The sequence below is a fragment of the Diadema setosum genome, chromosome 18 (assembly GCF_964275005.1).
Source record: "Diadema setosum chromosome 18, eeDiaSeto1, whole genome shotgun sequence".
Classification (NCBI taxonomy): Eukaryota; Metazoa; Echinodermata; class Echinoidea; order Diadematoida; family Diadematidae; genus Diadema; species Diadema setosum.
Window position 1 is genome coordinate 1,669,930 of NC_092702.1, and position 26,370 is coordinate 1,696,299.

The 26,370-nt window shown below is 37.5% G+C and overlaps 1 protein-coding gene across 1 annotated transcript; it reads left to right on the forward strand.

The window, feature by feature from the left end:
- Positions 1–96: 96 nt before the first annotated feature.
- LOC140241596 (phosphatidylinositol 4-kinase type 2-alpha-like) lies at positions 97–24,469 on the forward strand. Its single transcript, XM_072321330.1, has 8 exons — positions 97–797; positions 1,982–2,182; positions 3,313–3,444; positions 12,623–12,776; positions 16,970–17,143; positions 21,988–22,121; positions 22,717–22,776; positions 23,535–24,469. The coding sequence occupies exons 1-8, from the start codon at positions 318–320 to the stop codon at positions 23,715–23,717; spliced, it is 1,518 nt and encodes a 505-aa protein (XP_072177431.1). The 5' UTR covers positions 97–317; the 3' UTR covers positions 23,718–24,469.
- Positions 24,470–26,370: the final 1,901 nt, after the last annotated feature.

Consider the following 26,370-nt stretch of genomic DNA (forward strand, 5'->3'; position numbering starts at 1 on the left):
ATTACACGTACCGAACTTACACGGCGGGGGCGCGCCACGGTGTGGTTATTGGTAAGTACTAGAGCATTGAGGAAAATACAGATGAATGGACCGAGGGCATTTTCACTGTTCACCACAATAATAAAACCTTATCTATTCGATCCATGACGGTGTTTGCATTCAGATAAAGGACCTGAACAAAGTGCCCTTTGATATACCAAGGAAGTTGAACATTTCAGTTGAATAAACTTTTGCTCTACCGGCTCTCTGCCCTCACAGTAGCAGAGTTTCGCTTTGCTTCGTGCACAAGACCGGCCACAATAGGCTTAGTGTAAGGCATGAGTTCCGTAGTCCAACATATAGAAAACCGACGCAGGGATTCCCGCCAAGAGTTGTTGCTGCCTGTTGGTCCGGAATTTAGCGCTAAAAACAGCAGCGAAAGTAGTGGAAAGCTTGTTGACTTAGACCTTAATGAAGGATATGTTCCAAACGTGACAGTTCATGTTGAAAATAAGGTGGAGTCTCCACAGCTACAAGGTCTTCCGGACGTTATATTTGCGCCTAACGTTGCCACTCTGGATAACTCCGTGCCCAGCTCGCCGACCCGTGCCGGTACCCGGGAGAGCGAGCCGCTCCTACAGCCGGTGCGGAGTAGAAGTCGTAATTCTTCATCTCTAGACGATTTTAACACATTTTCGGACGACCCAGAATTCACTGGAATCATTCATGAAGCAGAGCATGCAATTCTCCAAGGGATTTATCCAGAAAGAATCTCACAAGGTTCCAGCGGAAGTTATTTTGTAAAAGATGTTTCAGGGGTAAGTTTTAATTATTCCCTGAAATAGTCAAAATGCATGTGTGCTCAGAGTATAGAGACCCGTATGCGATTTTTCTGCAGCCTGACGATTGTCTTGATGTAGTTATGGCACATAAACCTAATGATAAAGTCATGTATGTGTTTGATGAAATGGAAAGTTGTAGTACTTGTACAGTGTCAGTGAGGTGTGATGGCAAAGTACCAAATCTTTCCATGTTTGTTACAGAATCAGGATCATGTGGTACTTTGAAGATTAACTGTGCCCATGAACTTGGACATGTCTCAATGCAGTCAGAGAGTGCTGTGTTAGGTACAAGTCACACATCAAGTGATACTGATAGCCACGTCATGGCCAAAGAAATCCAGAATAAACCTGATGATTATGAGTACGTTGATATGAAAACTGATTTTAAACAAGCAAAATATGTCCAGAGATGGAATGTTGCCGAGTACATCTGTGCAGAAAACCATCCCTATTCGTATGACGTGAAAGACAAAATGATTGCATCAGTTTATCACTTTGCTAAAATGTTAATTCAACATCCAGTTTGCATGGCAATGAGCTACCTCAACTATTTCTGGGGATTTATGGCTTGATTACAAGTCGAGTAGAAAATGCCTGCTAGACATTGTTTTCATGCATAAAATGGCAATCTAATTCATAGCGCCTTCAATCTGAGATGACAACAAGATGCTAGATGTGACAATAACAAGTGGTAATGGAAAGCATGTGTCTATTCTGTGGAGTAGAAACTTTAGCAACAGCAGCAGCACAGTTAAAGTAATCACTGATCACAGGTGTTCTTTCTGCATTCTGTAGAATGCAAAAAGAAATTGGAGAAAGAAAAACAAAAAGTCATACTTTTTGATCCTTGACAATACTTCACAGAAGCTACAACAATTGTACTTGCATTCTTAGAGACAATAGAGGTGTTGTATTTGGTTTTCTTCAAAATTAAAATTCATGATAAATAAACATAATGTTGTTTATCATTCACTGGTGCAGTCATTTAATAGTTTGATAGTTATTGTGTAGTGCGCCTTCTTTGCACAAAATTATTAAGTGTCCTTTCAAATGCCTGGATTGTGTGATATAGCACTAAGCAAGGCATATGGTATCAGTGTCTTTTGAGAAAGCATGATTTTGACCTCGTCACATTTTTTATTGTTGCTGTGATATTGCAGAAGGTGATAGGAGTTTTCAAGCCAAAGAGTGAGGAGCCATACGGGCAGCTCAACCCCAAATGGACCAAGTGGTTGCAGAAGACGTGTTTCCCGTGCTGCTTCGGGCGGGGCTGTCTCCTTCCCAACCAGGGTTACCTCTCGGAGGCAGGTGCCTACCTGGTCGACCGGAAGTTGGGTCTCAACGTCGTCCCAAAGACCAGGGTACCGAGCTTTAACTTTGTCTTTGATCCTTTCTTCTATCTCTTTGATCTTTGTCTAGATGCATAGCTAAGTCAAACTAACCCATGTTCACTGTATTTTCATTGTTGTACCTGACTGAATGTGAAAATTATTGTAATACCTAATTTGAATGTTAGTCACCAGACCAGTACTAATCTTACTCAGGCAATTAATGAATTATGTTATGTAAACAAAAACAAAAAAAAAAGAAGTAGAAGAAAGAGGAAATGTATCTTGGATTTAAAGTACCGGTATAAATTTATACTATACATCAAGTCAATTTTCTGACTTACTATGTATGTTGTCATATTCTGCAGTCTCTATTATATTTAGAACAACACTGAGAGTTGTTTTACATTTTGACAAGGTCTCAAGTACTGTAAAAGGCAATTTGCCAACATCAGTGACATGCATTGCTGTATTTGGAAATATGATCATACAGTATACTGTATATAATGTACATCACTTAAAGTTTTGATGACCACTGTTTGTGGGGTCTCAGATCTCGGGCAAGACCATACACTGTACAGGAATATGCTTGGTAGAAAGGTGCTCTGAGGTTTAGTGTTCTGGTGGTGTATTCTCCTTTGAGAACAATTTTTGGTGGAGAAATGCCAAAAGATATTGATTGACATTCCAGAGAGCATCTAACTTTTTCCCCCTAGTCTTTGTCAGCATAATTTGGAATATTATCTGCAGAGATACAACATCCCTCACTCAGTGATGAATTCTTGCCTATCTAAGAGGATTGCTTTGATTACCGACTGTTGTTAACTTTAAATAAGCGTCATATCTGTCAAGGATTGTACAGTCTTTGGAATCACATGATCTGCAAACTTCCGACATCCACAGTAATACAGTTAGCAGATCATCAGTACTTACTACAATGTATAATCAATTGCTTTTTTCTATTCATTATCGTGGTACTCAGTCACTTGCATGAATAGACATACATTGTATTAGTGATGTTCCTTCATGTACTTGGGGCATGCTGTACACCTTTTGTACTGTCAGCATTGTTTACTATCCTAATATGATTTTTATCAATTTCTGTATGATATGAAATTAATTTATTCTGTCTCTCTGCCCATGTCTCCTCTACAATTCCATAGGTTGTAAAATTAGCTAGTGAAACATTCAACTATTCACCGATCGACAGAGCCAAAGCCAAGACCAAAAAGTTCACCCTGGAGAAGTTTGAAGCAATCGGGCGGAGATTCAACAGAATAGGCCTTCCACCCAAGGTAAGGTTTCCTAGTTGCAGTGAACCACCTCTCATTCTATGATGCATGCTTTCAATGTGGAGTTGGCATGGCCAATTGCTACGCTTAACGCTGACACTGGTCCGATGGTCCCAGACCAGTGAAAATCAGTGTCAGACCAGTGACTTCTCATGAATTGCCAAAGTTATTGGTCTGATGTGACCAGTTAAAAAATAAATAAATAAATAAATAAATAACTTTGTTGGGGCCAGTTGGAAACAAGAAAAGGACTTGTCAGTAAAGTTTATGTACATGTAGGTTCAGACCAGTAAAAAATGTAAAAAAAAAAAAGTCTTGTCAGTAAAGTTTATGTACATGTAGGTTCAGACCAGTAAAAAATGTAAAAAAAAAAAATTAAATAAATAGTATCTACTGGTCTGACAGGGACAGGTTAGACCAGTAGAGGAAATGGGTTTGTGTGCTGCTCTGCCAACTTCAAAGGACATAAAAATGGGAGAGTGGGTGTCAAATCTAATAAAACTGAGATCTTACCAATGACTTAATGGCCTATCTCACTGGAGGAGACTTTGTGGACAAAATTAGACATCGCGGAGACGTCTCCGAGACCAGCTGGAGACTGGAAAAAGTCTCCGAAAAAGTTGAACATGTTTGATTTTTTTGCAACTCCATGGCGTCCAGGCTAGTCTCCAGGAGACGTTGCGGAGAAGTCTCTGTGACCACTATGCAACCAGAGAGACTCAAGTCACCACCAGATCGTCACTTAGTCTCCGAGCCAGTGAGATAACCACTTTACATCAGGAAGTTTGAGGAACATTAAAAGATCAACACAAACAGGAGATCATGGGATCTCTCAAAGCCAAATTTATAGAATTTGACTTTGAACCTTGAAAATTTCTCCACGTCCAAAGTCTATGTGTGGTCTTTCATGCAGCATTTAGTATTCTATGTACATATGTATATACCAGTGTAAGTGTTTGGTTGCGGGCAGTCAAGATTTACATTTAAATTGCAAATCATATTCCATCTACTTTGGGTGGCTGGATTGTTAGATTGTATGTGACAACTACAGTGCACATGTGGTAGGGAACTACAATGTGTAATGCTATTAGTAAAGCTTAAGTTTTGTATTAAACCTTTTGTATGTCCCAAATTATATTGTGTAAAGATGTAAAACAGCAGTGAATTAATTGAAGACATTGTTATGACTGTGATGGGTCTTTACTAAGAAGAATAACCAGTTATGAATAATTACAGTGGTCATGACTGTACCATAGGGCATTTCCGTGATCATGAATTACTTATGGTTTAAAAGCAGTCCAAGAATTTTACAATTTTGTGGCCGATCCACTCAAACATGTAGTTGTGTAGATTATACAACTGTATGCCGTAGATGCGACCAATGAGGCTACAACTGACCAGCTGACCATTGGTCACATCCTTGAGGAGTGGTCATTCAAGACCAGACCCCTTCCAGCTGTCAGTATTTGGACATTTGTCAACCTTCGTGAAAGATAAAAATACCGGTGAAAATCCATTGCTATATGTATTTCGGCATTGACTCAGCATCATCTTGCAGCCACTTTAGTACGTCATCTCTACAACATTGCGCCACACTATACAAAGACATCAGGGCATATTGTGACTATGCAGAGGCATCATTTTTCTGGGTCTCGTTGCAAACAATCCTAGTCAGGAAGCCAACATGGAACTGAAACTTTCAGCACATGGAGAGACAACAGTTTCGATAATCCTGCAGACATGTAAAACTTTAGAGTCAAGTGGTCTCAACGCATACAGTAACTCCTTGTTTTGTAAACCTGCTCATGCACTTGATAAGAATGTCATAGTGCCAACAAAATGTGACCAGAACAAACATTAAACAACCGTGGACAAACCAGTACAGTTTTTAAAGCGGAGAACCAATTGTGGAGAGCGAACAATCGGATTTAGCGGTCATCAGAAAGTCAGCTAATCATTGAAGTCTGGAATTGCAGAAGTTTGTGCTCACAGTGTTGGATGCATCCGCCAAGTGACTTCTTTCTATGCATTGGAATGGACATCTGCATTTCGAGGAGGCTGCCATTCACATGCATGTAGAAGATGACAGTTCTGAATGAGATTCAGTGAATATGACACTACAAACTGTATTTTATTAATATGGAGCCCATAGTGTGTATTGTTTGTAATTTTGTATTTTGATTCAACCTTTCTGCCCTGCCTCAATGTGCTTAGAAATGCCCTCATCAAATGCTAAATTTTATTCATTGTTTTTATTATTATTTTGAAGCTAACATTCTCAAAATATTGCATCAGATTCAACCTTTGTATTACATGTAGCTTGTGTACTCATTAACCCATTGAGGACTTGAAGCTGATTTTGCTTTAACACACATCCTTTCATAGACACTCTCCCAAGTATACTTGGGACTAGTCTTCAGCGGGTCAAGTGAAAATGAAGAACTCTAAATTATTCCAACTCAGTGTGTGTCTTCCACAGTGTACATATAGACAACACATTAAACTTTGTGTTATATGCAGATCATTGACAGATAGTTGACAAAATTTGGCTATGGCCACAGTTCATTATTTAAGGCATCAGATGTAGCATTGTAACATGTTGTAATGTGTAACATTCTTCAACCGTGTAATGACTTAAAGGAACATCTGATTTGTTTTCCCTATAGTACCTGAAAGACTGGAATTGTTATGAAGTATCAATGTGATCAATACTCAGCAATAAGAAAGTTTGTACATTTGCTATGACATTGGAACCATATACCAGTACTTGTATTCATCAGAAAGAAATTGAAATTACTACATGTATATTTGTATAGAGAAGAATATTTGTTATGAATATATTTCCTTGTTGCACATGGAATTAAAGAATATTTGATGTAAATTGTACACTATACTTCTGTCTATATGGCTGCCTTTTTTTTTTGTTACTGTAAATTTTTCCTTTTTGAAAAAAATTATCAAAGCTAGACCAATTTATATCTGTTGACATGTAAATGTATGTTTGGATGAGGGATTACTCCTCCAGGGTCCCATTTCATAAAAGATGTTAGGATAACAACTCTTGCTGGAATAGCAACTTCCCATAGCAACAACCAATCAGGAAGCTGGATTCTTGTCATTGCCATGACAATTGCCATTCCAGCAAGAGTTGCTATCATATCAACTTTTTATGAAATGGGGTCCAGGACCTGTGTGCTGATGTGTCCTTTTGTTTTGTTTTGTTTTTACGTGTACATTTGTACCTGGTTTTGAATGCATGTATGTGAATGGCATTCTTGTGCATATGTTCATAGTGTGTCTTGAGTATGTAATTGTTCGTAATTATTCAACTGTTTCTGCTAGAGTTTATGTATGTGTATGTGTGTGTGTGTGTGTGTGTCTGTCTGTCTGTCTGTCTGTCTGTCTGTCTGTCTGTACATGTGTCTGAAAGTTAGTTCACCCAATATTACCAGTGAATTCAAATATAGTCATGTTGATGTGGCAAATACAACTATGATAATAAAAATTAAATATCTCACCATATCATACACACATACTATCATGCATTGTGTACTCAGTGATTACATACAGTACACATCAGTTAACTCTGTTCTTACCACAAATGCAAACTCCATGCACACAGTGTCTGTGGAAATTTTGGATTGTGATACTGAAAGGGTTAAATTACACACTGCTGACACCATGCTATTCCCTTGAATACAGTAGGAGAATCTCATTATAAAAAACAGAACAACCATGACAGTGGAACCTTGTTACACCAAGTGTCTCACTATATTTGTATATATCAGAATGCAAAAATAAAGATATACAAATAGTTGGGACCTGCAAAATTGCCTTGTCATAAGAGGGTTTTGTTAAAGCTGACTTCCTTTTAACTCAATTCCTCTATCTCATGTTAACACACGAGACAACCAAGTGTATTGAATGCAAGGAGAGTGCGCATACAAATTCATGCATTGACATATACAGCTGTAGCTGCCAAATCAATCATTGTCTTCCTGATTTCATAGGAGACTCGCTGAAAAAATTAACCACCTTTTTATGTCCTCAGGGGGGAGGGATTTTAATGTGTCTCTGATTGGGAAAATTATCATCACATACTTTGATGCGTATAACAAGTGTCTTCCTGATTGCCTTTTGGAACCTGTCTTTATTTGATGAGTAATTGAAATCTTTGAAAGGTTTCCATGGCTGTAGAAGGTTGAGTGGTAGAAGGCTTAACGGTGCACCATGTAATCTTTCTTGGGTATGTACTGATGTGTGTATGTTGCCCTTAAAATGCTGAATAAATTTGATGAGTGAAATGTTGGCATCCCTGCATTTAATTGCATGTAACTGTAACCCGAACTTTTAATAGAATACATGAACCTATACAAAATATAATCTGATTTGCATGCATTGATTCTGAGCAATTTGCTATGTTTTTTTCATTACAGTATTGTACACATGGCAAGAGCAAGTACATCTGTAGCACAAAAATCAATACGAGTCACATGGCAATGTACAGAATATTAATATATCACATGAGACACTGTGATCGTTCAAAGCTGGCAGTCAACAAACACAGTAAAATTGCAAGTCAAATAAAGTGTGAAATTAAAAGCTACCTGAGGAAGATGTATAGATTTACTCGATAGTGTATCATGCCACTGTAATAAACACAAAAGGGTACTGTTAGTGTACATTTCACTTCATTGATATCTTGGAACAGACAGATTCTCTTTTTTAAAAGTTGAGACTTTGACCAAGTTTTGTGATTATTGATTATTCCAGACTGTAGGGTTCCTACAGGACTTGGCTCTATGAGATTGGCCTACTGTCCGCCACTACCAGACAGACTGTCCCTTTATGGGATTATCCTGTATGTTTGCCACAAAAGGAATTAGGAATTAGTATAAGACGATTATATAATGCAAGAGTTACATACTTTAAGGATCCTAATCCAAGGTAAAAATTTAAATGGACTTTTGCACTTTAAAGGTATAGCACAGTTTCCATATGCCTGCAGAAACTGCCAATTTTTGCTCTAAAATGGACATATAGATGCATACGAAATGTGTCAAATAATAGTTTGATAACACAATTCCAGTTGGGTATTAACAGAAATGTGAAATATTTGCCCAAAATTTACACCAAGAGTATTGCAGTCTGAGAACAAATCCGATCATGGTTGCTGTATAATGTTCTATAATCGATTGGCAATAATCGACAAATCAAGTCTTAGCAATATCCATTGATCTTCTGTTTGAGAGTGAATTGCATTAGTTGATGAAATTGATTGATAGAATATGATTGTTAGGGCACGACCGATTTTATCACGTCGTGTTCTGCTGCTCACTAGTGAACGGGAGGGCTCTTCAAGAATAAAAGCCATAGACATATGATCAAAATTATTTTCCTCTTGATCTCAAATAATCCCAAACAACTCATGATCCTGGCAAATTGCATTTGATCAGTCAGACGTGTTTCTTCACTTGGTAGACTGTTTTGATGTATTGCAAGCAATTTCCATATGGTATGGTGAGAGATGAAATTTGAGCCCTTCTGAAAACTGTTTTGCCCTTCTGAAAACTGTTTTGCCTTGAAAGTGTTTTGTATTTTACAGGGAATACACCATGGGATATAAGCTGGAAGGGAACTGGCACAGCAGGCTTTGTACGGTGTTACAATGCATCACTTTCCTGTTTTTCTGTTGATTGGTAACTTACGATATTTTTTATATATTAAAATATCAACCTGCAAATGCTCACTTTCACTTGAATTCTGGCCAACCTCAGAATATTTGCAGTCAATCATAAATTGCAGTGATTGCCAAGTCATTCCAATCACTCAGTTTATACTTCGATAAAAGGTAATTGTGGTAACCATACTGTGTTACAGCTTCTTTAATGTCAGAAGAGGGGTTGTCTGAGTATTTAGGGATTTGGCTCAGTGGCAGTGTCCAAACTGTAGTGTTTTTTAAATCAACAGTGGATTTACAAGTAAAAGCTCCTTTCAAAACCAAATCCATAACAAGTTTAATCAAAATGTGTTATGATGGGTCTTAAGTCTCCAAGTAAAACACTTTTATTGCATTTTAACATTAATAGCCTTTTTGCTTGGCATTGTATCAGAAGTTTGAAGTCAGCGTCATTCTATGGAATTTTAAGGAGACAATAAATATTTCAATTTGCAGTAAGTCTTTGAAACTTTATGAGCAAATGAAATAAATAATAATCTTTTCATTCAGGATTTTCCATTTAGTAGTTTGTGTGAAGAGAATTTCTTCAGGGGCTGAGCTTAAAGTAGAGCAGTCAGCATCTAAGTTAAAACCACTAATGATGTGATGAAACTTTAATTGTTTTATATATTTCAAGGACAATTCAAAAATTCAGTCAGGAGACCAACATCAACTGCGTACAGTGTACTTCCATTATAATGAACATGGTTGTAACAAAACTGTCTTCACAACAAATTGGAGATTCAGTTCTCAAAATTATCATCTATAAAATCTTTAGATACTCTGTTGTTCAGTTATAACAAAATTTTATAACAAAAGAAAACTGCCAGTCCAGAGGACTTCATTGTAACAGGAGTCCACTGTACTGTACAGTTGTACATGTGTTACATGTGCTTCACCCTAAGCTGCTGTACAAAAAGAAGTTCCTTGGATTGTGGGGTTTTTTTTGGTGTTTTTTTGGTGTTTTTTTTTTTTTTTTTTTTTTTTTTGTCCAATATGTCAAGCTATAGGGTGAAAAGCCGTATGAGTCTGCTGTGTGGACACAGTTGCCTCATTAGTGTTATTGCCCGCACAGGCCATGCTGACGAATTACAAAGTGTGTGCATACTGCACAATCAGACTTTATTCATCACCCTGGCTGAGTCACACGGTCTATGCCCTCCCCCCCCCCCCCCCACACACACACCTCCCCCACCCCCCAGGGGAAGGGAGAAAGACCTTGATATCAATTGTAACTGACATGACCATGGGTAGGGATATCTGTAGCGGCTAATGCGTGCATGTATAGTACAGTATTAAAGTTTAATGACAAGAACAATAGCAGTAGCAGTACCACATGGTTAGGATTATCAGCTGGGTCATTTTTAGATACACTGAGTGGTTGTTGGTATAGCACTGCAAGTTTAATAGTATAGTGTACTGACTAAATACCACTTATTATCCAAAGATAATTATTGTAGGAAATAGGACATGTACTTGAGTTTGCTTTTTGTTTCTTTTCAAATGGATTTGGTCAATATTGCTGTGTCAGGCCAGCCTTTCTTGAAATATTCAGTATTGAAGAACTATTGCATTCCTTATGTTTGATTTACAATATGATGATGTTACAATATATTCTTATAGTTGCAGTGCTTGTTGATATGACAATTCTCATTTGATTTGTCTTGTTCTTCATTTTATTCAATGTCTTGTAAATCATTATCAAAGTTGCAAATACTGTTACTATTATTATTATTGTGATGCAATAATGAAAAATAAAAATTTTGATGATTTTCTGAGAAGATAATGTTATATTTCATATAAGGGAGTCAATTCATTGATGTAAGGGTTGCCTTTATTCTGTCACATAGAAATTAGCCAGGTGGTTTGTTGACATGACATATAGCTTCTCTTGATTGTATTTTTGGGGCTGAGGAAATCTATTTGGTATTCGTCACGAGACAGCCAGAGAAGGGAGCGAAGTTCAAGAAGATTTTGATTTAGATGGGATCATTTCGGGTAGGGTCTAATGAAAACACTCCTGTAATAACTGATGACATACTGTCTGAAGTATTATCAAACCAATTATGCCGTCACCTCTCATTTATTCATAATGGCTATGTTATTTTAAGAAATGTCAGTGAGCGTTGAATATAATTGCCAGGGGAGGTATATTTTGATCAGACTTTTCAAATTTCAGATGAATTAAGTGAGGAATAATCAGAAAAGGCTCCAATTCAAGGTGCAATGTGTGAATGGTGTGAATGTTTAGAGGTCTTTTATGTGTCATGGATTGTGAAAATATCTGCCAACTTTGCACACACAGAACTTATGAAAGTTGTGATCATGCTTCAAAGAAGGGAAGTATTTTGTGTCTGCACCAAGAAGACTCTGTGTATTTATGTTGTTTGTTCATTCTTTTTTTTTTCGATATATACAAGCTCTTTATGCACTTCATTACCTTTGTAACATTATCAATATAATCTATCAATATGGAATCAATTAACTTTGTCTACGTTAAAATGGTGTATCAGGTAGCTACAATATATATCCTGTGCCAAGACATTATGGCTCTGTAATGATGTGTGCTGGTATCAGTTGTCACCTACTGATACATAATGCAGTGCACCTGTAGTCTTGTGTCAGACAAAGTGGTTCTTGGCCAGCGAAGAAGCTGCAGTGTAGTACTAATAACATGATTATCTCAAGAGATGATAACTCTCTTTTTTTCAATGAGTTTCAATGAGTTTTGATGTGTGTTTGCTGGCCTTGGGTTGACTGACATGCATAGTCAGGGTGCTACATTTAAGCACTTGCCCGATTGCCTGGGGCAAGTGAAAATCAAATTTGGGCAAGTATTTTTAAACATTGAGAACAGATACTAACCTGAATTGGGCGAGCACAAAGTTTTTAAGGCATCTTTTTTCACTTCTTCCCCCCAACAAACCCAGTAAGTCATTCATACAGAAGCCCAAAGATAGTGACTGTTTAATGATGTAACACACTTTATATTTCATTTCAGCAACTTTCCAACACTTACATGAAGAAGCCCAATGCAGTGCAAAGACAACACTTGATCAGACCAAATTTGTTACTCCACTGTGTGTAAGCCTGCCAATCAATGCGTGTTGTTTATTCAAATGAGTTTGTTTTATCAAACCTTTGACTTACACTGGATTTTCTATATTATTTGCTTACATTTTGGACTTTCTTTTTCGAGCTAGTAAAATTGATATTTGGGCAAGTTTCTCGCAGCAAATTTGAAAATCTGCTTGCCTGACTGGGCAAGTGGTAAAATTAAGTTGTATAGCACCCTGATAGTGTTATACTTTCACCATGTTGCAGCCAGACATCTAACCTTGGTCTTTGGTCCATGATGAATTCTGCCTATAATTAGGTCTTCACATCACAAATTCCGGAATTATTTGATAATGGTTTTTTTTGTTTGTTTGTTTTTTTTATTTCATTTTTGTTGACTTTCAGGTTGGATCATTCCAGCTCTTTGTCAGTGGCTACAAAGATGCCGACTTCTGGTTGCGGAGGTTTGACACAGAGGACTTACCCGAATCAACATCCAAGCAGTTCCAGGAACAGTTTGAGAGGCTGGTCATCTTAGACTACATCATCAGAAACACAGGTATATTGGAGTGTCTACATTATACACATTATTTTTTGTTATAATTGTTATTATTATTGTTATTATTATTATTATTATTATTATTATTATTATTATTATTATTATTATTATTATTATTATTATTATTATTATTGTTATTATTATTATTATTATTATTATTATTATTATTATTATTATTATTGTTATTATTATTATTATTTATTATTATTATTATTATTATTATATTGACTATCAATTCTTTCAAAATATGCTAGTCTTCTAGGGCAGCAAAAAGTCATCTTAGTGACTGTGATCCAGTAGGCCTCATCACCAGAGTATATCGGCCAGTTTTATGTTGCTCAGTTACATTACTCGGATTTCTCTGTACTCTTGATTGATGTGAGAAGTGAAGTGGATTCTTTCATGCATCATGTATGACTCTCCTATCTACCTACTGGACCATTGGCTTTAATTCTCCTCTGGAAGACATGACAATGAGGATGAAATGCATTATAACCTGTAAGGACTAGACCCGAGTGTACTTGGGCAGGTGTCTATTGAAAATGCATGTTAAAGCAAAATCATCTCGTCCTTTTGGTTGATACCAAAAGGCACTAGTGCTGTGCTGGGACTTGAACCTCATGCATGCATGGAATCCTATAGTTTTATCTGTATGGTTTGAACCTTTCAGCCATGATGGCTCCTAGTAAATGGAGATGCTGCTCCATGCCAAGAATATACAGTGTTTATACTCTTCTCTTATGTGTGGAAAAAAAAAAAACCCACCAAATCTTGCATATCGGTTCCATATTTCTATCAGTCTTAACTCAGTATTAGCATAAAACAATTTTTTTTAGATTTCAAATGCATGCTTATCAAAGCAATCCTCGCTGATTATGAGATAATCAGGTGTCATTGTTTGTTTTTTACTCGGATCGTTTTCTTTTAGTCATGTGGAATACCTTATGTGGATTCATCAATGCATACCATGCAATAATTTTCCAGAGAATATATGTAAAATAGTCTTGAATAGCAGCCAATCATTTAGTCCTCTTTCTATCCTCACATTATCACTTGTCAGATAGCGTGTGATTATTACTTTCATCACGCCATATTGATGTTATATTATAGCAATATTATACGTTAATGGTTCCAAGTTTGCATGTTCTGGCCTGAGACGGGACGATACATTGCTCCTCCCTAGGTGCATTCGCATTGACAGTGAACTACTGTGTACGCCAAATGTTTCACTAGGTTTTTTATTTTCATGAATTTCACAAGTCAGATGCTATTCACGAATTTAAAGACACACAAAATTATTGACTCTGATCCCGACATGAATGTAACGGACATTATGTATACATTTTTCCATTCAGTATTGTACTCCACAATTGCAAAAAAAATCGTCAGGAAGTCCCGATTTGCGAAAAATTAGACTCACTAAATATATGCCGTATACAGTACCGCCGTGTTTCATGTAGTATTTCATAATGTGAGTGCAAATACACTGCAGAATATAGTGTGAAATAGCTGTGGTATGTAAGGTGGTAATTCAAACTTCAAACAAGAAATATGCAAGCGAGATTTGAGTGTGAATTGTGTCATTGTACCTAGAGTTGAAACTACTGGCTATTCTGCTCACAAGGTCATATAAGAATTGAGACCAGCTTAGCAGGGGGTATTTTTTTCTTTCTTTCTTTTTCTCAAAACCGAAACTACTGTTTGTGGAAACCAGATATGCTCAGCCACACACCATACCTTTTTTGTTACATTTTCTTTCTTATCCTTCTCCACCAGCATGTTTGTGAGTGGTACAAAATACCCAAATCCATTTTATGAGATTTTGCACTCGACTGAAGCTTCCACTGATGCAGCTGAATTATAATGCCTTGTGGTGTGACATTTTATTGCTTCACAGACCTCTAGTTGACATAAAAGCATTCCTCGTGACATGACTATAGTGTCAAGAAATTCAAAGCACCTGGTTCAGTGAGCCACATCGTTTGCTGATATGGCACACTTTGTTGGAATAATGTTAACATAGCAAAAACAACAGCACAACAACAACAACAAAACTCACAATTCAATGTGTTGATGTTCAGAAGCATATATGGAAGTTTAATTGCCATGATCATATTCTGGCATGGAATCAAGACATTTTTCTTTGCCATTTTTTTTTTTTTTTTTTTTGTATTTGATATTTCATAATTTTGTAATCTCAAGGAAGTGTAGCTGGTTTATGATATACATACATAATACCCAGTCTGTCAATTAATATTGGCATTCTATTGAGACTGTTGCCCAGGGACAGAATTATATGAATAAAACATGGCCTGTACATTGTAAGTCCTAATACTCTGAAGTCATTTTGAGTAGGATCTTCATGAGGTTTTACATACAGTGTACTGTACATGTATGTACAGTATGCACTAGCAAATGTGTGGTATGTTTTGTACAAGGTTGTACATGCACTCGCACAATTTGTGACAAACTTCACACCTAGTTGCACAGTATTTTCCAAGCATGCAGAGTTGAGTTCACACAGTGCAAGGAGCATGCAGTGTTTGTAGTGAGTGGCATGGTGCATGTACCCCAGTGTTGTCATATCCCTTCATGGTAGTAACTGTATGGCATAGCAGCTTGGTATTATTAGTTACCCCCTGCTTGTTTTCACATAATACAGGAAATACAGTCTGGTACCATAAGGCCGATGGCAAAACGGAATGTGACACCAGAGTGTATACCAGTATTCCATGACAACAAGCCAGGGCAATGATTTTATCATTTAGTGTGAAAACTAGACATTCCAGATCTAGATCTAGATCCTGGATGAATTGTATACGTTGGTCAATTTTTGCCGAATTTTCAATGTTCAAATTGCCAGATTTGAGCCATGTTTGGTGTCTGCATGAAATTGATGAGCCACATGTATGTTTGTGCACAATATGAATGTGAATTGCAAAACACAAAATGCAATGGGGCCCTGGGAGCAATGACCACAGTCATGTAATACAGGATATAATGCATTGTTGATTGACCAATCAGATTACATAATTCACCATCACCCAAAGGTCATATCCATCCAAAGTACCTACAAGTAGTACTGTATGGCATAATAGCCTTGTGTATATACATACAGTGTAGTCGTGCCCCTTCAAAGTAGTGACTATCTTTCATGTCCTGTCCCAGTATGTCCTGTACTTTTTGCCACCAGATAACATAAGGTCTGAAATGAACACTAAAGGAAGCATATCAGCTGTGGAAACATGTATCACATTTCACTCCTTGTGATGTCATGCTTTATGTCTGAAGTTAAATCATCATGTCATTATTAGCTGACTTGATAGCTATTTTAGGAAGTGAAAGGAGATTTTAGATACAGAGTCACTTTCAATTGATAACTTAAAGGACAACTTACAGCAAATTTGCAAAGTTCAAAAAAGGGTTGTGAGCACATAGATTATGTCATTTAGAGTTATGCTGACATCAAGTAAAATACATAAAATGGGTAGAAGGGCAATTTTTTAAACACTAGATTTTGTAGCATTGTTTGGCAAATTATGTCAGAGTTTTGCAGATATAGCATGTATACATGTAAGGGCAGTAGGCAGAAATTTAGGTGGGGAAATGTGGATAGGAGATCTATTATCTAGGAAATATGTACAGTGTACATGAAAGATGTGTCAGTAGCACAGTGAGGAACACTGATTTCTGGTTGCTTGTTTTTATGATTTTTTTTTTCAGGCTACTTCTTCAGAATTGCCTTTGCATTGTGTGACTCACATAGCAAGGAATAAAAGTTTGTTAAATTTCAGTTTAGTACAGTTTGAATTTGTGACAACTTCCTGACATATGGATTACAGACGTGGACAAAGAAAATATTTCATTTGCCAAGTATATTATTGATTATTGAAATATGTGGAAAATTCTGCCAAATTAATATTATTTTCCTGATGATTATATTGGGACTGTTGATAGTGCAAGTAATGTATGGTGATGAAAGTCATCATATTTGTAAAATGATTGTAATTGTTCAGAGTGACATTGTTAGTATTACCCACTTCAGCAATCTGGGATCTTAACCCGTTGAAAAATAGTCCCAAGGACACTCAAGGCAGGTGGCTGTGGGAAGCATGTGTTGTATGAAAATAAGATGGTCCTCAGTGGGTTAAAAGAGAAAGTTTGATGTATGTTTGGTTTTTTTCCCCCAATAGACAGGGGCAATGACAACTGGCTGATCAAGTACGACAAGTCATCATTGGAGGAGGATGCCCAGAGTGGTGGGGAGCTGGGAGACTGGGGCATGGTTCGACCACCAAACATCAACGTCGCTGCCATCGACAACGGCCTGGCCTTCCCTTTCAAACACCCTGATGAGTGGAGGACGTGTGAGTAACATTCGGCATATGATCACTTTCCAGAAAACAGTTACACATCACTATATTGCATATTATCGCTGACAAGACCGTATATCTACAAAATGTCAAATGTTCAGGAGAACAAACATCATGGCAGCCAAAGCACTATATCAAATGGGAAAGCCTTTCCTCTGACATGCCATGGTGGCTTCATTTTGGGGGTAAGACAGCTAGGATTTGGACGGGACATCACTTATCCAAAAAAATGATTTTCACCAAAATTTGAGATACAAGGTCTTGTCACCCCAGGGACATTATGTATGAAGGAATTGATCAATCTATTCTGCATGAATCAATTACCTGGATTACAGGTCATGTCCTAGATGCATACCATAGTATACATTTTTTTTTAATAGTTTTGGTGACAAATCGTGACATATTAATTTGTTCACTCAAGAGATTGTGAAATTCCTGAAGACTTTGGCAGGACTAACCAGGTTACCATATATGCAGAGGGTTAATATGTGATCTAATAGACAGTCATCTACCAAAGATGATACCAACATAATATTGAAAAGTGAGATATTCTGAGACCTTTAACATTGAACCTTTTAACCCCAAAATGCCTATGTTATGCAGGAATAATGAAAGTTTTAAGGAGCCTCTTGGGGGTATTTCACTTCTTTCTCACCATTGACCCTTTCTGTACTTTGAGTGCCAATTGGCACTGAAAACTCCATAGAGTTGTACACACTGTAATAAGTCCCTAGCACACAGAGGATTAAAGGGCCTGTACTAGCACCGATCTGCTTTGCCCCAGCGGGGTCAACTACTGGAATAATACCTTTGGTTGAGGTTTTAGCCACCCAAATCTTGTTCTAAAGCTAGTTCTGCAAGGTTTACAAGTTATAAGGACTTATTCTATATTGTTCAACTCCACTTTCACTGGTTTAACCTAAGGATAGCCCTTAATCCTTGCATTCATTTGATTGTTTGTGATTTTTTTTTCCCGAAGTTTATGCGCACCCTGAGAACAAAAGATTTAGGCATTTCCACAGTAAAAGGGTACTTTTCAGGGATGTCTCTTTATCTTCTATTTCCAGTGTGCAGTACCCCCTGATACAATGTGATTTTGATGAGAGTGGTGAACATGGACAGACCAAAATGTGACAAGTTGGTCTGTCCATGTTACACACATTCTTCACTAAGTCTAGAAATGGTATAAAACACAAAGTTCAACAGAATTTTAGAGCTGTTATTATTTTCTCTCATCAAAATTAAGCCATTCAAATGAAAAACAAAGTTTCAATGAGCATTCATAATTGAACCTTCATATGTTAGTACATAGATTTCTGTCCTGCATTACATACGTTCACCCAAAATTCTTCATTTTGGAATATATTATAATAGATTGCTTGTTTGAAGCAATTTTGATGCGAAGGTATCTCTCATTAAAGTGTTCTAGCAGATCATATTGTATTGGGGGATACTGCACACTGGAAACAGAAAATAAAGAGACATCCGTGAAAAGTACCCTTTTACTGTGGAAATGCCCACTTCCTTCAGCAAGCAGGATTTATTTCACTCTGCATTCTACGTAGCGACAGTGAATGTGTGGAAATTAGATTTAAAGGAATGGAAAATCCTTCAAAGCAGGTTTTGAAACTCTGTTATTGCTGTGGCCTGTAGGTTTTTGCTCGAGGATTGTCTTGCCAGTTGATGTCAGAAAACAACCAACCATGATACATTGCCATGCCAGGTCATGTGGATTGTAGTGTAATCATGCCTGCAACAAGTTTAACTTGTTTTGGGATGACATGGGGTAGTAGTAGACTTGAAATTAAGCTTTTATTTTAGGTACTGCAAATTTGATTTTGGTCAGTTATGAAATAGTTTATCGTTTGCTTAACCATTATTGCCATGCTTAAATGGCAACTCATATGAATGGTTGGTCAGCTGTTTACTCAGTTTGATAAAAAAAAAATGATATCCGGTCCCACAAATAAGACCAGATTAATATCTTCTGTGTAGAATTGATAGAATTTCAGATATTTTGTCCATTGTCAGGGTTCAATGAATTATCTCAATGTGTTTTGTAGGTCAGAACTTGGGAGTGAAGGAAGCTACTGTATGTTCCCACAGAAGTTTGTGATGGCATGGTTCCAATAATGATACAAAGTCTACTTGTGAATGTACTTTTGCTTTGCTGTAGGAAAATCATTCAACCGGTTTATTTTCACAATGGTAAACTCGTGGCAGATATAGCAAAGTCACATGCTTTATAAAGATAGAGTCCCATGTCTGAGAACTGTCCTGATATAGGAGACCTTTACACTGCAGTTTGTCTGTTTACTTTTCATTTTCCATCTGTACAAGATATTAATGGCTGGATAAACCCTTATTTAATAGCTGCATTAAAGTTATCAGAGTGTTGCTGGTCTTCCAAGGGGACAAGTTGTATGAATTGAGTGTACTTTGGCCGAACCACTTAACTGGGTTTAATTAGCACCCTGCACTTTGCAATAAATAAATGAAGCGGGATATTTTACATGTGTGGGATTGTGACTTTCTCACACACAGGACCGCCATGTTCGGTCCTATCTGAGGGACAGAGTGTTTTGCCTCTACCAGAGTGGACAACATGATACTGTAAAAGTGGTTATTTTCGCGCGACCAATTTTTCGCGCTTGGCCGGGTAAGAGGAGTCTCGCGTGTTTTTAATTCGGCGGAATCAAGACACCAAGTACAGGAACATATGGCAAGCAAAACTATTCGCGTGCTTTTATTTTCGCGCTAGTGTCTGGTTGTGCGAAATGTGCGAAAATTTCAACTTTTACAGTAACACACAACATTGCTCAATAGGACACGCTGGGCTTCGAACCCAAGCCCAAACCTTAACCATTTGATTGATAGGCAGATACGTTACCGACTGACTAACCTCATAGTCCCATAGGTTTGGTTTGTTCACTATGTATCCCCCTTTCCCCGTTTCTTCTGCTGTCATATGTTTATAATTGAAACAAGCAGGGCTCATGTGATCCCAGAAATCACTGTTATCTTTAATACCAAAAGGATTTTGTTTGTTTTTTAGAAGAAGAAAACAATCATTTCATTCCAAATTCTCTCACAACTGCCTACTGGGCTTCTGCAGTGAAAATGTGTAATAGGCATCATGTTTAATGATATAACTTTTCAAAGGAATTCTTGAGATAGACCTGAGCAACACGAGAGGGTCAATTCCAGAGCATTTACAATGCGTATGGAATTTGCACAAAGTTTGCAGTACCGATATATTGTGTCCCTTCCTGATCACAAATATCATGGTTGTGGCACTATTTTCTCTCCTAGTTGAGATAGTTGGCTCATGAAAGAGAATGTTTTGATGCCACAAACTGTCCCCTTTCTTCTACCCTGTTCCTTCCTATAGCATAAGGTTGATATGTGTATTATGATATTAATGCGCTTTGTGAAGATTAATTATTATTATTTCGACTGCTACATCATGGTCTTTAACCCATTGAGGATGAGTCCCGAGTATACTCGGGCAAGCGTCTATGGGAAATGCGTGTTACAGCAAAATCAACCGTCCTCAAAGGGTTAATAGAGGCTAGCATTTGAGAGAATTTGGACCAGGGCGTTATGAGGAAGTAGAGTAAAGCATAAGTTGTTTGGAATAAAAGTGAAAGTTGATTATGTCTTTCCCACCCCTACCAGCCCTACACCACAAAAACAGATAGTTTATACAATAGAAGCCATGTTTATACTCATTAGGTTTTACAACAAAGGGTCTAGTCCCTGGAAACATCATGTGATGATAGGAGCATTATTGTGGTGGATGACAATAGTTTCTATGTGATTTCTGCAGTGATTTATGGTATTTCTATACCAAATTATGTTTTTCACTCGATGAGATATTCCTAATGGTACTCACGAGGTTGAGAATCTGGTTGGCCATGCTGGAATGAATTCTGTATGTGAAACTACAGTCGTACCTTGTGCTAGTGAAGTTGACTCTTCATTTTGAAGTTTTAATCTGGTGTAACAATGTGAAGGAATGCTACTAGATTGATGTCATGTCACTGACATCTGTACTCAACTCCAGTACAAACAACCCTTGGGTAGAGGTACATACTGTTGTGAGGAAGCTGCCAACAATTTCCTCGCCACAAATTTTCCTTTCATGTGTGAACATAAAAAATAATAAATAAAAAAAATAGGGTGCTATCGCAGGCTTCAAATAGAAGGGACTTTGTATCAGAGGGAGAATGGTGAAGTTTAGAAGAGTACTGAAAATAATTGAAATGACAGTAATGGTTATGATTGTGATGAGAGTTAGGGTGTTAATACCACTTTTGCTGATATCATTATCGCTAACAATGATTATGACAATGTGAATGAGAATATGTCTTTTTTGTCTTCTTCTACTACTACTACTACGACTACTACTACTCTACTACTACTACTACTACTACTACTACCACTACTACTACTACTACTACTACTACTACTACTACTACTACTACTACTACTACTACCACTACCACTACTACTACTACTACTACTACTACTACTACTACTACTACTACTACTACTACTACTACTACTACTACTACTACTGTGTACTACTACTACTACTACTACTACTATCACTACTACTACTACTACTACTACTACTACCAATGATAATATAATGATGATAACAGTGATACTGATAATGATAAAGAGTACACAAAATCAAAAGTAAGAACAATATTGATGATAACAATCCTAGTATCAACAGCAGTTGAGTCGGGTCCATATCGATTCCTCCCTAGTAGAGCCATTCCATCCCTGCTTAATAAGACTATTTTTGATGTCGTCTTTTCTGTGGACAGATCCCTACCATTGGGCATGGTTACCTCAGGCCAAGCAGCAATTCTCCCAGGACACCATCGACCAAGTACTACCCAAGATTAGCAACATGAACTTCATTGAAGAGCTTTGCCAGGAGCTGTACAACCTCTTTAGTGTGAGTACAGTGTCTTTAAGGTGGGCACGAAGATCATCACTACTTGGTGAATTGCACCAAGAAGTGATGGTGATGGTGGTAATGGTGGTGGAGATGATGATTGTGATGATGGTGGTCTTGATGATGGTGGTGGTGATGGTGATGGTGATGGCAGTGGTGGTGATGGTGATGGTGATGGTGGTGGTGGGGATGATGGTAATGGTAGTGGTGATGATGGTGATGGTGAAAGCGATGGTGATTGTGGCATTGCTTAAAGTTGGTGCCAGTGCATAAAGCGGTCATAAGATATGCTGGTAATCATAAAGCAAACACCTTGATTCTTGGTGAATTACAGTAGAGTGAGATTTCAGTAGTCCAAAGGTGCAAGTGTCAAAGTTCTTTTGTGAATCAAACATATTGTTTGGGTGCTGATAGTGCTTTATTCATTTTCCTTTGAAGGTGATATAGTGAAAATAATTTGTTCAGGAGTAATTTTGCTAGAGACTTCAATCTGATATGAAATATTTGCAATAGAGATATGGTACTTGTAACATCAATGTGCACATTAATTTTTAATTATCACATTATCTTTGTCTTGGGTTTTTTTTTTCCTCAGGAGGACAAAGGTTTTGACAAGCAGATGTATGAGAAGCAGATGGCAGTAATGCGAGGACAGGTATGAATAACATCCTCCAAATGAATTATGATCTTTTGACAGTAAAAGCCTCCTTCAGACCCAGAATTAATTACTCAGTGCAATGGAATACCGAAAGATGTATACTACAAAGACATGGCAATTTGCAGTCAGAGCAGAAATATATTGTGCTGATTAAACCATGATTTTTTTTTTTTTCTCTCTCTCATGCATTTCTCTGGAGTATACAAGAGATTTAATGATCAGGAAAGAATTGAAAATATCACATCTGGAAAGCCTTCTAGGAAAGAGAAAAAGAGTGTTCCATTTAATATGAGAGAAATGTGAATCTTTTTTTTGTGTGTGTGTGTGGTAAATTTCTCTCCTTGATAACCCTAACCTAACTTTGACTTGCTTTATCTGTTGCTTATTTCCTGAAAGTTTGGGGGTTCAAAGAAATGTGAGTCTTGGGAAACATATCATATCTCTGTTATGGGAATGGTACTCCACTATATGAATTTATTCTAATTCTAATAGAAAACTAACCAAGTACTAATTACTCTGCAATGATATGTATTAATCTTCTGTGATTAGAAAAAAAACAAAACAAAAACATGTCTTGTTCTTTCTTATGAACCTTTGTGTATCATCCGCCTTAATATTATATTAAATTTGAGAAAAGATACCATATTGTCTTTGTGCTCCATCTACTCCATCCTACAACCTTCCCTCTGACCACTCCCATTATCCTCCAACCATGCCCATTATCCTCCAACTCCGCCCGTTATCCTCCAACCCAGGTGCTGAACCTGAGCCAGGCCATGAGGGACAACAAGTCGCCCGTCCAGCTGGTCCAGATGCCCCTCATCACCGTGGAGAAAAACAAGACGGACCCCAGCGGCGGTCCGGGCCGGATCCGGCATCACAGCGACTCCTTCACCCAGAGCTTCCACCAAAAGATGCCCTTCTTCAGCTGCTGCTGATGCTTGTTGCGAAGGTGGTTGCCATGGTGGTTGCCATGGTGACAGCAGGAGAGAAAAAAATCCATGGTCCCTTCCTGTATTCTGACCTTCAAATGTGACTATTCCACTGTCTGTATCTCTTCGTACTGCAAAATAGTAAATGGCTGGGTGCAGTATGGCAGATGGTGTACTGGAAGATCCCCGCTGAAGGTGGAGAGAGGAATATTTGTTGGATTACAGGGAAAGGTGTGGTCAAAGTATGGTGTCTAGTCAGACCTGCTAGGGGCTAATGGTGATGGGAAGGGGCGTGGCAGTGGTTTTAGAAGACACTGCCCTGGGAGTGTATCTCACATACTGGCTATAGATGCCAAAGTTGGTGTGAGAGTCAAGACACTGCCCCGTGGGAGAAGGAGGAGGAGCCCTGCTGATATCTTGCAATGCATGCTACCTTAAAACTAAACAGTAAATCTCTTGTTTCCCCCTTTAAATCCTGCCGGATATATGATTTGAGCATGAAGCACAAAGGAACAGTGCTATTATTGCAACCATGCCTTACAAAATGATAAGTGTGAACCTGCCTTAAAGAAGTAATAACTCCCAATCAAACTGATTGACCTGAGGTGTTGGTTGTTTGTCGTTTCTTATGAGAACTTGCAGTAGGTTTTTAAGGAACTTGTTTAGTTAATCTGCAGTGGTGGTGATTGTAGTTACTTTTTTCTTTTTCAGCTATGTTGATTTCTTTGTGAACTCTAAATTTCCCTGTTTTCATTCAACCAGATTACATAGTAAACGTTTTCAGGAAATATTTTCCACTTTTTTCTTTCTTTTTGCCTGTTCTGAAATCCTGTGTCTTCTGGAGGAGCCGTAATCATTCACATTTTTAGTTATTTCAAGTTTGAAGAGTTATAGCAGAGAATTGAATTAATCAGACAGTAGAAATAGAAAGAAAGCTATTCGATGTTACAAAGCTGTGATGTCCTGTTTTCCTGGACAAGCCAGTAATTTTACATAATGTGGAAATAATTTGCATGACAATTCTAGAAGAATAGGGTCATGTTCTTATTTTAAGCCACAAATTCATCAGTTGTATGAGGATATATGTTTAAACTGTGGTCAAAACAATGACTGTTTGCCCAATTTAGGGAGCTGTGGGCATCTTCATCCAAAATATTATCCCTTTGTGTAGTGTGCATGAGTTTTCACTGTGGCAACTATTATATCCTTTTATATGTTGGATCCATTGCAGTGAGTCTTAGTCACAGTAGTAAACAAAATATGCATGACTTGCATTAATGACTTTATAGTCCTAGTATTTGATGTGCCAGAGAGAAATGCATTGCACTGTATAATGACTGGCAGATAGTCTCAAGTCTCAGAGAGAAAAAAAAAATTGCCATCTCAAGGAAACCTTTCGTATTTTGTCATCAAATTTTGATGCCTTCCATCAGATGAGGCACAGGTCAAGGGTCACAGAACTCCTTTACGCGCAAATTTGCAAAGGAGAGAGGTGATGGTGAAGGCTTGATTGATAATGGCATACTTTAATTTCAACTTTTCGATGGCCATGGGGCATTATTTGTTTTATTATAGTGAAAGGAGAAAGAGAAGAAAGGTGCTTGGGTTATTGTGATACATAGATGTGCTGCATATGAATCACTTCTTAACTGATAACCATAGATACCCAGCTTGCATATAGTATGAACAATATCTCGTGACAGTTGTTAGAGGGGTTCATAAGTTTATCAGACCAACCACTAAAGATCTCTTGAACAGCGAGTGTATTCTCTTACTAAAGTAAGTTAACGACAACGTGCGTTACATAATATCGAAAAAAAAATTGATGCTTGTGCAGGTATTTAAATCTTTCTTTTGATACTGCATTATAGAAAAGTGACATTTTGATGTGATAGGTGCATAATCCAGCCTTACTGTCAGTTCTTGAGACACAGTGGGCAGATTTTGAGCCAGATGAATGTGATCAAAGAGAGTTATTGTGAGAAGAGGGAATATGATACAGTCACAGGGTGAGAGAAGATTTATTTTAAAGTTCATCAGAAGATGAATTGATGGCCAGTTTTAACCGCCGTATAATATCACAGTAAGATATGTTTGGATGAGGTCAGAAGCAGTGGCTCTAGACATAAAGCAAAAATACATAATTATGACTTCAAATTTAATATTGTGTTTGAAGTTAGTGTATTTTTGGGTTATAATTAAAAAACAGCAGAGAAAGAAACCAGTCAAAAATATAAAAAGGAAGAGAACAAAATGTAGACTTAGATCTTGGACTCCACTGAAGATAACAGAAGGCACTTGTGTTTCTGTGAGAACCCTTGGTTACCGTGGTATCCAATAAAAATGGAGAACATATATAAAGTAATGATAAGAAGTGTATGAGAAAACAGTAATAGTGACCAAGTGAATATAGAATGTATGAATCATCAAACAACTCTGTATTAGACAGTAGCGAGAAAAGACAACGACAGAAAGTATGAAATTCAGGATTTATAGAAGAGTTGATTTTTGGCATTTTGTTTGTGTACATTCAAGTATTTATCTGATCTCCCATTTGCAAGCAAACAATTAATGTGAATGATCTATATGTCCAGAGATCACATTTTAATAATGAAAATCACATATTGATAAAGAAATAACATTCCATTGCATCCTTCCA